Source organism: Oryctolagus cuniculus, chromosome 12 (genome assembly GCF_051225735.1).
Source record: "Oryctolagus cuniculus isolate XC-2025 breed Fujian yellow rabbit chromosome 12, ASM5122573v1, whole genome shotgun sequence".
NCBI classification, from domain to species: domain Eukaryota; kingdom Metazoa; phylum Chordata; class Mammalia; order Lagomorpha; family Leporidae; genus Oryctolagus; species Oryctolagus cuniculus.
Genome location: NC_142878.1, coordinates 88,273,473 through 88,285,885, shown reverse-complemented (window position 1 = coordinate 88,285,885; position 12,413 = coordinate 88,273,473). Strand labels below are relative to the sequence as shown.

Below are 12,413 nucleotides of genomic sequence, written 5' to 3'. Positions count from 1 at the left end.
TATAAAGTATAATAAAGGATACACTTACATGGTGATGCTATAAATTATTTGTTCTTTATTTAGGGCTTATTAAAACTACTAGAAGGTACAATAGTCAATGTTCCAGAAAAGAATTCACGAAAGCTACGTGGGGAAACAGTTCAAGTTGATACAACAAATATCTTGTTTGTTGCATCTGGCGCTTTCAATGGTTTAGACAGAATTATCAGCAGGAGGAAAAATGAAAAGGTAAGTTTTTCTGAGGGGTTGCTAGAAGGATAGACAGCATTTAAAGTTAGAGAGGATGGATACTTAGTGTCTGTTCTGTCTGTTTGCTATCAGGGATTTTTTTTTTTTTTTAAGATTTATTTATTTATTTGAAAGGCAGTTACAGAGAGGGAGAGGCAGAGAGAGAGAGAGACAGAGAGGTCTTCCATCTGGTAGTTCACTCCCCAAATGGCCACAATGGCTGTAGCTGTGCCTATCCAAAACCAGGAGCCAGGAGCTTCTTCTGGGTCTCCCATGTGGGTGCAGGGGCCCAAGGACTTGGGCCATCTTCTGCTGCTTTCTCAGGCCATAGCAGAGAGCTGGATGGGAAGTGGAGCAGCTGGGACTCAAGCCAGCACTCACATGGGATGACAGCACTGCAGACGGCGGCTTTACCCACTATGCCACAACACCAGCCCCAGTCAGGGATTTTCTTAGATTTCTTAGTTACTTTTTAAAATTTTATAATAGTAAATTGGAAGCTTTCTAAATATCATCTATTAGACTTTTTTTTTTTTTTAAAGATTTACTCACTTATTTGGAAGGCCAAGTAACACAGAGAGAGATCTTTTAAACTGTGGGTTTCCTCCCCAAGTGGCCACAATGGCTGACCAAAGCCAGGATTCCAGAACTCCGTCCAGGTCTCCCACGTGGATTGCAGGGGCCCAAGAACATGAGCAGTCTTTCACCACGTTCCAAGGCACATTAACAGGGAGCTGGATTGGAAGAGGAACAGTTGGGAGTTGAACCTGCACTCCGATATGGGATGCTGGTATCACAAGTGGCAGCCCAACTGCTGTGTCACAGTGCCATCTCCCTTTATTAGTAGAGTGTTTAACAGTGACTCAAGAGATTTGTGGATAATTGTTTTACTTTTTATTTAATTTTTTAAGATTATTTTTTGAAAAGCAGAGTTATATATAAAGAGAGAAAGCCAAAGAGAGAGAGAATCTTTAATCCGCTGGTTCACTCCCCAAATGGCCACAATGCCTGGGACTCGGCTGGGACTCAAACCAGCAACTGTATGGAATGCCAGCATCACAGTCAGTGGCTCTATGCCGCAACATCAACCTCATGTGGAAATTGTTTTAAGATGCTTGTTACATAGGCACTGCCCTAATTTACAGTATTACAAAGTTAACTTTAGTTACAAAAGATTACTATATTCATTTTTGTAATTCTTTTTAAAAATCACACTTGTCTAGAGGTCTTGTCTAAACCTTGCAGCTTCATTATCTTTAGTTCTAAAGGACTTTCCTTTGTACTTCTTAATTATCTACTTTTACTAAAATTCATTCTTTGAGGAGCCAGCATTGTGGCATAGCTGGTAAAGCTGCTGCCTGCAAAACCGGCATCCCATATGGGCGCCAGTTCATATCCCAGCTGCTCTGCTTCTAGTCCAGCTCGCTGCTAGTGACCTGGGAAGAGCAGTGGAGGATGGCCCAATGCCAGGGCCTCTGCAACCACAGGGGACCTTGGTGAAGCCTCCGGCTCCTGGCTTCAGCCTGACCCAGCCCTGGCCATTGTGGTCATCTGGGGAATGAACCAGCAGATGGAAGATCTCTCTCTGTCTCCCTCTCTCTGAGCTTTCCCAAATAAATAAATAAATAATTTTTAAAAATTCATTGTTTGAGAGTTATTATATAGTGATTATGTCTTCAGTTCTGAATGCAGACAGACTTGAGTTTAAATCCTGGTTTTAGGGGTGGGCTTTGTGGCACAATGAGTTAAGCTGACAGCGGTGACACTGACATCCTACTGAAGTGTTCAAGTCCTAGCTGCTCCACTTGCAATGCAGCTCCCTGCTAATGTGCCTGGGAAAGCACTGAAAGATAGCCCAAGTGCTTGGGCTCCTGATAACTCATGTGAAGCTTCTGGCTTCAGCCTGGCCCAGCCCTCACTGTTGTGGCCATTTGGGGAGTGAACCACCAGATGGACAATCTCTCTCTCTCTCTCTCTGACTTTACCTTTCAAATAAATAAATCTTGAAAGAAAATACTTCTGGCTTTAATACTTAGAGTAACAAGACTTTGGACAATTTATTTAACCTGTCTGAGCCTGTTTTTCTTTCCTTTTTTTTTTTTTTTTTTTTTAATTTATTTTATTTATTTGGAAAGCAGAGTACAGAGAGAGAAAGATTTTTCATCTGCTGGTTCATTCCCCAAATGGCCACAAGGGCCTGGGCTGAGCCAAGCCAAACCAGGAGCCAGGAGCTTCTTCCAGTTCTGCCACACAGGTGCAGGGGTCCAAGCACTTGAGTCATCTGCTGTTTTCCCAGGCCACTAGCAGGGAGCTGGATCAGAAGTGGAGCAGCTAGGACTCAAACCAGCACTCATATGGGATGCTGCAGTGCCTTAACCTGTTGTACCACAATACTGGCCCCAAGCCTGTTTGTCTTCCTATGTAAAATGTGAATGATAAGGGTCAGCGCTGTAGTGAGGTAGATAAGGCCGCTGCTTGCGGCACCAGCATTCCACATGGGCCCTGGTTCGAGTCCCAGCTGCTCCACTTCCAATCCATCTTCCAACTGATGGCCTGGGAAAGCAGTGAAAGATAGCCCAAGGGCTTGGGCCCCTGCCACCCATATGGGAACCCTGGAAGAAGCTCCTGGCTCCTGGCTTTGGATCAGCCCAGCTCTAGCCGTTGTGGCTATTTTAGTAGTGAACCAGTGGATGGAAGATCACACTCTGTCTCTTTAACTCTGCCTTTCTAATAAATAAATAAATCTTTAAAAAAATGTTTTTAAAAATGTGAATGATAATAGAATCTGCTTGTAGAGTTGTTGCAAAGTTCATGTGAGGACTGGCACCTTATCCAAATTTATAATATGTGTAATTTCTCTGACAGTACCTTGGATTTGGAACACCATCTAACCTGGGAAAAGGCAGAAGAGCTGCAGCTGCTGCAGACCTTGCTAATAGAAGTGGGGAGTCGAATACTCACCAAGACATCGAAGAAAAAGACCGGCTGTTGCGTCATGTGGAAGCCAGGGATCTCATTGAATTTGGCATGATTCCTGAGTTTGTGGGCCGGTTGCCTGTGGTTGTTCCTTTGCATAGCCTAGACGAGAAGACACTTGTACAGATACTGACTGAGCCACGCAATGCTGTCGTTCCTCAGTACCAGGCTTTATTCAGCATGGATAAGGTCAGCCTTTTATTTTTCATTCTTCACTGATTTATGATTTCTCACTATTCAGACACTATATAAATTAGTCTAACAGATTAAAAAGAAATCCTGCTTGCCTGTAATATCAGCCTGTTCCTGACTAAATAATGGATCTAGGAATCAGGGAAGACACATTGCACATTATATTAGTAAGAGTTGGCTTCTTTTTTTTTTTTTTTTTTTTAATGTTGTCATTGTAGCTTTAGCCCAAGGAAATAAAGAAGTGATGCCATCAGTCTCTAAGCCAAACACATGGGATTGTCCATTCAGCCTTGATATTCTAAATATTTTTGGTATGACATACTATGTGAACTTTTATAGGAGGGTTTACAAAAAGTTTGTGGGGAAATTGAATTTAAAAATATTGTAGGGGCTGGCATTGTGGTGTAGTGGGTAAAGCTACTGCCTGAAACACTGGTATCCAATATGGGCACTAATTCATGTCCTGGCTGCTCCACTTCCAATCCAGCTCTGTGGTAATGTGCCTGAGAAAAGCTGCAGAGCATAGCCCAAGTGTTTAGGCCCCTACTACCCATGCGGGAGACCCTGATGAAGCTCCTGGCTTTGGCCTGTCCTAGCCCTGGCCATTGTAGCCATCTGGGGAATGAACCAGTGGATGACAGATCTCTCTCTGTCTCTCCCTCTCTTGTTACAATCTTGATTTTCAAATCAATCAATCAATCTTAAATATATATATATGTATTACATATATATGTGTATATATATATGTATGTAATATGTATATATTTCATCCCAGAATTCTGGTAATATGATTGGGAAGGCAAAGAAATATAGGCCAAGTACTTAGGCCCCTGCCATCCATGTGAGAGGCAAGGATGGAATTTCTAGCTTTGGTCTGGCCCAGACTTGGCTATTGTGGCCATTTGGGGAATGAATCAGCAAGTGGAATATCTCTGTTTCCCTCCTTTCTCTGTTGCTCTGTCTTACAAATAAATAAATAAATCTTTAAAAAATCCATTTTCCACAAGCTTTTAAAATACCCCTTATATACTTTTTTAAATAAATTTTTTTTTAGATTTTCTTTGAGGGGTGGCAGGGCGGCATTATGGCACAGTGGATAAAGCCACTGCCTGACACAAGGCACAGGTTTGAGTCCTGAATGCTCTCCTTCTGATCCAGTTTTCTGCTAATATACCTGGGAAAGCAGCAAAGATGGCCCAAATACTTGGGCCCCTGCACCCACCTGGGAGACCCAGAAGCAGCCTTGGGTTCCTGGCTTCGGTCTGACCCAGCCCTGGCTGTTAATGTCCATTTGGGGAGTGAACCAGTAGATGGAAGATCTCTCTCTCTCTCTCTCTCTCTCTCTCTCTCTTTCTCTCTCTCTCTCTCTCCCTTTCCCTCTGTCTCTGTAACTCTGCCTTTCAAATAAATAAGTCTTTAAAAAAAGATTTATATTTTCTTCTGAAATAGTAACAGAGAGGAAGAGACATACAGAGAGATCTTCCATCTGCCTAGTTCACTCCAGCTAATGGCCACAATGGTTGGGACCACCCCAGAACTCCATCCATGTCTCCCGTGTGGGTGGCAGGGACCCAAGCACTTGGGGCATCTTCCACTGCCTTTCCAGGCTAATACATTAGCAGGGAGTTGGATTGGAAGTGGAGCAGCCAGGACTCATACCAATGCTCTGATACGGGATACTGGCATCGTAGGTGGCAGCTTAACTCGCTGGGCCACAACATTGGTCCCTACATAAATTTTATTAGTTTTCATATCTACATCTCTGCAGCCAAACACTGCAGTGACCTGTCACTCCAACCCACACTTCCAATCAGATAACAAACGTTCTGGACTTTTTTAACTTTTTTGTAAATATCATCTCTCCTTTGCTGTCACTTAGATTAAGCCCTTTTATCATTCTTGACTTGAATCCATACGTTTGGTTCCTACTTTGTCTTCCTGTCTCAAGTCTGTCTCTTGACCATCACCAACAAAATATCATTATCTTCCACATCCAAATGGATAATTTTTAAATTATTGAGCACAGTGCCCATCAAGCACATGTTTTTAATTAGTATTTATTGAATGAATAGTCACAATAATTTCACTAATTGCTAATTCTTTTACTCCCTTAAAATTCTTTAGTGGCCCCATTGTCGTCTTTGGATGCCTCTACTTTGGTGCTCCCTTAGCATCCTGTTCATTCACTGGTCTGTAAATGCCAGTGTGCTAAATTTTTTGACAGCAAAGATGATGTCTAATTTGTCCTTCAGTTTCTAGTATGTAAATACATAGGGGTTCATCAAATATTGAACAGTGTTCTAGAAAGTTCATGTGAATCTAGAAAGCCTCTTGGAGGACTAGGAAAAAAACTTGGCAATTCCTAATAATGATACTGTCATAGATCAGTCACAGAAACAAGTGCTGCTTGAGGGCAAAGTTCTAAAACACCATGAGAAATAATCACGTCACTTAAATTTCACATTTTCTGGAGGAAAGCATTAATAACAAGTCATCTAATAAGATCTTATGAAAAAAAATTTAAAGATATATTTATTTACTCAAAAGGCAATTAAGAGAGAGAGCAACATTGATCTTCCATCCACTGGTTCACTCTCCAAATGACTGCAGTAGTCAGGCAAATCCAGAAATGCAAAACTCCATCTGGTTCTCCTGTGCAGGTAGCAGGGGCCCAAGCACTTGGGCCATCTTCCACTGCTTTTCCAGGCACTTCAGCAGGGACTTGCCGTGCCACAGTGGTGGCCCTATGAAGTTTTCTAATTCAAAGTATTTTGATTTTTTTTTTAATATTCTCATCTTTTGAAATTTGTGGTAATTTATAAAAGACTTGTCCTGAGTTCTACCTTTGTTGTACAAGATGAGAAGATTAGTAATACTCTAAAATGTAATTTTAAGAACCTCAGAAGATGTTTTAGGAGGAAAGTAATGAACTCTAAGTGATACTTTAGTCTGAAAGGGGATGAGTTCAGTCGAGGCATGTACATCCTGACCCTGCCTGTGTTTCTGAGTATCATCGAGTCACTTTGCTCAGCCCTCTGGAACTTACTTATTGTGTAGTCAGGGCGTTGGTTTCTTTTCATTCTAAAATTCTGTGATTCTAAGACTAGTAATAGTGGTAGGTAATAATAGCTAATAGATCAAATACTGTGTAGTTACATTAGGAAAATATTATAATTATCTAAATTCTCTTTTATCTTTAATGTATTTTTAGTGTGAACTGAATGTTACTGAGGATGCTTTGAAAGCTATAGCCAGATTGGCCCTAGAACGAAAAACAGGTGCACGAGGCCTTCGGTCCATAATGGTAAGTTTGCATTATTCCACAAAAAGTAAATTATCTCTTGGTCTGAGTTTTAAGAATTATTAAACTTACCCAATTTTCTTTTGCAAATATATCTAGAGAATTGGCCTAAGTTTTTCTGTGATAGGTGGCAGGAGAAGGGGTGGTCCACAGTGTGTTTTGCTTTTTTTCTAAAAAGACTAAGATGTTTGGGACAAAGAACACATACATGATATGATTAATGAACTAGAGAAAGGATTGTGGCAAGGAGAATTTCAGAAAATTCTATATGGGCTTTTGAATAAGCCCAGAGAATTTCTTTCTTCTTCTTTTTTTTTAATTTGCTCATAGAAGTTTTTATTTATTTTAAAAAATTTTATTAATATAAAGATTTCATGCATTCCATAGGTACAGTTCCAAGAAGACAACTACACTTCCCTACTCCTCCCTCTCCCACCCTCCAATCTCCCTCCTGCACTCTTCTGCCTTCATCAGTTTTTGCAAAAACATAATTTTGATCCACTCTGTATTCATAGGCTTAATTTGTTTGCCACTCATCATAGTCAACAAGTAAAAAGTAGGATTGAAATTTCATTCTCACTTGTTTGTAAATCACAGATACCTTGACATTTATCCTAAACTTCTTGAAGATGGTATGAACTCAGTTTTTTTTTTTTTTTTTAAAGATTTATTTATTTGAAAGTTACACAGAGAGAGAAGGAGAGGCAGAGAGAGAGGTCTTCCATCAATGATTCACTCCCCAGATGGCTGCAATGGCTGGAGCTGTGCCAATCCGAAGCCAGGAGCCAGGAGCTTCCTTCGGGTCTCCCACGCAGGTGCAGGGGCCCAAGCACTTGGGCTATTTTCCATTGCTTTCCCAGGTCACAGCAGAGAGCTGGATCAGAAGCGGAGCAGCTGGGACTCAAACCTGTACCCATGTGGGATTCCAGCACTGCAGGCATTGGCTTTACATGCTATGCCACAGGGCTGGCCCTGAACTCATTTTTTAATTTTGTTACAGATCCTAGGGACCTGGTCTGTTTTCTGATGCCATCCACTTCCCTAGAGTTTTCCTGCTTCCCTCCAGGTCTGGCTGAATAATGGGTTTCTGTTTCCTTTCCTGTGTGCAAAGAAGCACCTATTCCTGTTCTCTTTTTATTTTATTTATTTATTTATTTATTTATTTGACAGAGTGGACAGTGAGAGAGAGAGACAGAGAGAAAGGTCTTCTTTTGCCGTTGGTTCACCCTCCAATGGCCGCCACGGCTGGCACGCTGTGGCCAGCGCACCGCGCTGATCCGATGGCAGGAGCCAGGAGCCAGGTGCTTTTCCTGGTCTCCCATGGGGTGCAGGGCCCAAGCACCTGGGCCATCCTCCACTGCACTCCCTGGCCACAGCAGAGAGCTGGCCTGGAAGAGGGGCAACCGGGACAGAATCTGGCACCCCAACCGGGACTAGAACCCGGTGTGCCGGCACCGCTAGGCGGAGGATTAGCCTAGTGAGCCGCGGCGCCGGCCTATTTATTTATTTTTTTGACAGGCAGAGTTAGAGAGAGAGAGAGAGAGAGAAAGGTCTTCCTTCTGTTGGTTCATCCCCAAAATGGCTGCCATGGCCGGCGCGCTGCGCCGATCCGAAGCCAGGAGCCACGTACTTCCTCTTGGTCTCCCATGTGGGTGCAGGGCCCAAGCACTTGGGCCATCCTGCACTGTACTCCCGGGCCACAGCAGAGAGCCGGACTGGAAGAGGAGCAACCAGGACAGAATCCAGCACCCCAACTGGGGCTAGAACCCAGAGTACCGACTCGGCAGGCAGAGGATTAGCCTAGTGAGCTGTGGCGCCGGCCTCCTGTTCTCTTTTAAGGATTTCACTGCTTTCTATCACTTCCCTCATCTCAATAAGACTTTTGATTAGAACTTATACGTTTGTCACAGATAATTTGAGGTTATACCCTGAAAGGACCTGGGCTTAAGGTGTTGATAAGGACAGATTTATAATCATGCATACTGTAAGAGTAAGTGATACAGTTGACATTTTTTAGGGAATTTGATGTACTCAACCAGTATCTTCCTTTAGGTGGAATATAATTCAGCCCTGATCTTTAGGCAAAGGTAGTTTCCTGTAGTAAATGACTGTTAGATCTATAGCACTTGAGAAAAAGGTCATTTGAAGTCATAGTTTGAAGTTGAAGAGTTCAGTAGAGATGATTTTTTAAGATTTTTTTTTTAACAGGTAGAGTTACAGACAGAGACAGACAGAGAGAAAGGTCTTCCCTCTGTTGGTTCACTCCCCAGATTGCTGCAATGGCTGGAGCTACGCCGATCTGAAGCCAGGAGCCTCCTCCTGGCCTCCCATGTGGGTGCAGGTGCCCAAGCACTTGGGCCATCCTCCACTGCCCTCCCAGGCCTCAGCAGAGAGCTGGACTGAAAGAGGAGCAACGGGGACTAGAACCTGGTGCCCATATGGGATGCCGGCGCCACAGGCGGAGGATTAACCAAGTGCACCAGCCCCAGTAGAGATGATTTAAGATTAAACTATCTTTGGGGGCTGGCACTGTGGTGCGGTGGGTAAGGTGCCAACCTGTAGTGCCAGCATCCTATATAGGCACCAGTTAATGTCCTGGCTGCTCTACTTCTGAACCAGCTCCCTGCTAATGTGCCTGGGAAAGCAGTGGAAGATGGCCCAAGGCCATGGCACCTGCCATCCATGAAGGAGAACCCAGAGGAAGCTCCTGGCTCTTAGCTTCGGACAGGTCCAGCTTGGCTATTGCAGCCACTTGGGGAGAGAACCAGTGCATGGAAGATTCCACTGAATTTTAGTTAGAAGCTGTTTTAATTTAAAGAATATGAAGCTTCAGTGTTGCCTTCAACATTCAATTTTTAGTGTATAATAGAGATGCAGTCATGTTTATTGAGTGAGTATAAAGGTGTTTATCCTTTCTGTTTTCCATGTGATTGATTACTTTCTATCTCTTTAGGAAAAGCTGTTACTAGAACCAATGTTTGAAGTCCCTAATTCTGATATTGTCTGTGTGGAGGTTGACAAAGAAGTAGTAGAAGGGAAAAAGGAACCAGGATACATTCGGTAAAGTGTATTTCAAGCCAGAACAGATCTAAAATGTATAACTCTTATTGCTCCTTTTTGCTGTGGTTTATTGTTCTGTCATTTGGAAATGGCATTATTATTTCTTGTATTTGTAAAGAAAGCTGTACTCAGATTTTCTTATAGAAAAATATAACCTGGGTTTATAAAATAATAAAACATTTTTGAGTCTTTCTGAAAATTGATCTGATTCATGAATAACTTTTTCATGTCTTTAATAAGACCAGACTTTTCTGTCATAATGTTTCCTCTCAGTAGTAACATCAATTAATAAATTTGACACACTGCTTGACATTCACTGCTTTACCTATCCCAGGGGTCAGCAAACTTTCTCATAAAGTGCTAGATAAATCCTTCTGAGCCATACACCCTGTACTGAGACACTGCCCTCCTAGCATGAAAGCAGCCAGAGACAATGTACAATTGGATGAGTTTCTTTGAATTCCAGTAAATCTCTACACAGACAGGCAAGGACTGAATTTGGTTTGTAAGTGGTAGTTTACTGACCTCTGATTTGTTCAATATTTATTATACAGTGCTTGACACTGGATGTTACTTACACAAGACTTAGGCTTCTGGTTAACTGAGTCACAAAGTGTGTTATGTTTTATGTTTGTTTATCTTCTGAGATAACTTTAAAGGCAGTTGATTGGTTTTAAACAACCTTAGTTATTTAGAGAGAGAATCTATTTTTATTGTTTAATGGCATTGATGTGTGATGTTAAAAGGACTTGTGGTGACCTGGATCATAATTTTGGCTAATTTGAATGAAATCAGATTTGGTCAGAAGTAGTAACCTTCTTTACCATCACATGTGCTTCAATGTGAAGCATTCCAGTTAAAATAGCAGAATTTACATTGTTTCCTCGGGAAAGGGATTTTTTTAATCCTTCACGACTGAAACCTTGTCCATTTACTTCAGGAAGTTTATTGGGGAAATTTACTTGCGAGTCTTAAAGTTGTGTAATCTGTTTCCATATTTTACCCCAAGTAATCAGAATGTTAAAATTGCTCTTTATATTTTCTATATTTGAAGATATTTTAGCTAGGAACATTAATTTACTGCTTTAAGTGTAGACATCAGATTTATCTCTGCTTAACAAATGGACACGGCTCTTTGTTGTAGGGCTCCAGCAAAAGACTCCCCTGAAGAGGAGTACGACTCTGGTGTTGAAGAGGAAGGATGGCCTCGCCAAGCGGATGCTGCCAATAGCTAAGCCGTCAGACCTCCGTCCTGTGTATACAGCTCTTCCTTCCTTTCTCTAGGGTTGTAACTGTTTCTACAGTCTGACATTAAAGGCATTGATCTGTCTGGCTATCAAACATGGTCAGAAGCCTTTAGGATAAGAATCAGATCATGTATATTATAGTAACATCACATTGATTTATACAGAGAACATTACATGGACTTTAATGACACAATGTTTAGAGATAAAATGTACATTATTTTGGTTCAGTTTTTTAAAAATGTGCTTTAACAAAATTCTTAGGAGTTCTTTGAAGCAATGCAGATATTGGAATAACTGTGGATTTTACAATAATGTCACTCTACAAATGGGAAAATAAATTCTTTAAAATTAAACATTGGGATACTATTCTTTAGTGTTACCTTTTTCTACTGACATTTACCTCCTGAAAATACTGGAGTTTTATTCATCTTAAAAATTGGATGTTTCCAAATAGTTAAAAATGTCATGGACAAATACCCTGAAGTACTCAATTTCAATGATTTGTTTGGCTTTATTCTTAGTCTTATCTGCTAATGCATGACACTAACTTCCCAGTTGGTACTTTTAAAAAGCCCATTTTCTTGCTGACTTGTCTGATTTATTTGCTATCTTTGCTCCGTTTTAGTGCTAGAATAGATGAACCAGAAGTATGACTCACATCTTCAGGAAAAAACTATTCATCTAATTCTATAAATAGTATGACATAGTAACAGCCAAGTGCTAACCTCAATAAAATAGTGTGATATTGTGCACTCACCTAAAATACTGAGCTAGCTCTCCTTTTTTTTTGGTTGGAGAGCAGGGGCAAGTCATTTGTCTAATTATTTGTCTTCGTAGAACATTAAAGTCTTTGTTTTGCTATCAGCCAAAGTGAATGTGTTTACACTAAGTATAAGTTATAGCTTTTATTATGTAGCAAAACTAAAAAGTAGAGGAAAATTTTTGGACTTGAAAATAAAACTTATCGTTTAATTCCATGAATATTAATATATTTGAGTACCTTTTAAGCTTTTTTTCTTTTCTATTATAATAATACAAGTTTCTGCATTGTTCATTCAGTTTAATCTCATTTGAGACTGTTTAAGTCAGCATACCTTTAAATATTTGTTTTCATGTTTTGGGAGTTCAGAGTTTTCCTTTTTCTTAGAATATGAACCTTAAGCTATGAACAAATTCTAAATCCTGTTGAGGAAAAGTTGAACTTTCTATGATGTAATAAAAGGGATGTGAGGGGTACCTGTTTATGGTTGAGTAAAGCCAGAATTGCACTATTACCAAGGGTTTAAGCCTGATTGGTGTAGTATGGACTAGGAAACAGGTATTCTTAGTAATGGCTCAAGTTCTCAGAAAGTCTTTCACATTATAACTTGGTTCAGTATCTTTCTGTTGCAGCATCATTCTCCTTTTTG

At 40.9% G+C, this 12,413-nt stretch overlaps 1 protein-coding gene across 2 annotated transcripts in view; it reads left to right on the top strand.

The window, feature by feature from the left end:
- The window catches only part of CLPX (caseinolytic mitochondrial matrix peptidase chaperone subunit X), a 45,237-nt gene extending 33,880 nt beyond the window's left edge, over nt 1–11,357 (top strand). For both annotated transcript variants that reach the window (XR_016218265.1, XM_002718000.6), the window contains exons 10-14: nt 64–228; nt 3,094–3,393; nt 6,608–6,700; nt 9,651–9,757; nt 10,902–11,357. Coding sequence is in view for 1 of the 2 variants with exons in the window: in XM_002718000.6 (XP_002718046.1) it covers nt 64–228; nt 3,094–3,393; nt 6,608–6,700; nt 9,651–9,757; nt 10,902–10,992 (756 nt within the window). In the remaining variant the exon portion in view is untranslated. The remainder of the gene's footprint in view (nt 1–63; nt 229–3,093; nt 3,394–6,607; nt 6,701–9,650; nt 9,758–10,901) is intronic.
- The last annotated feature ends 1,056 nt before the right edge of the window (nt 11,358–12,413 follow it).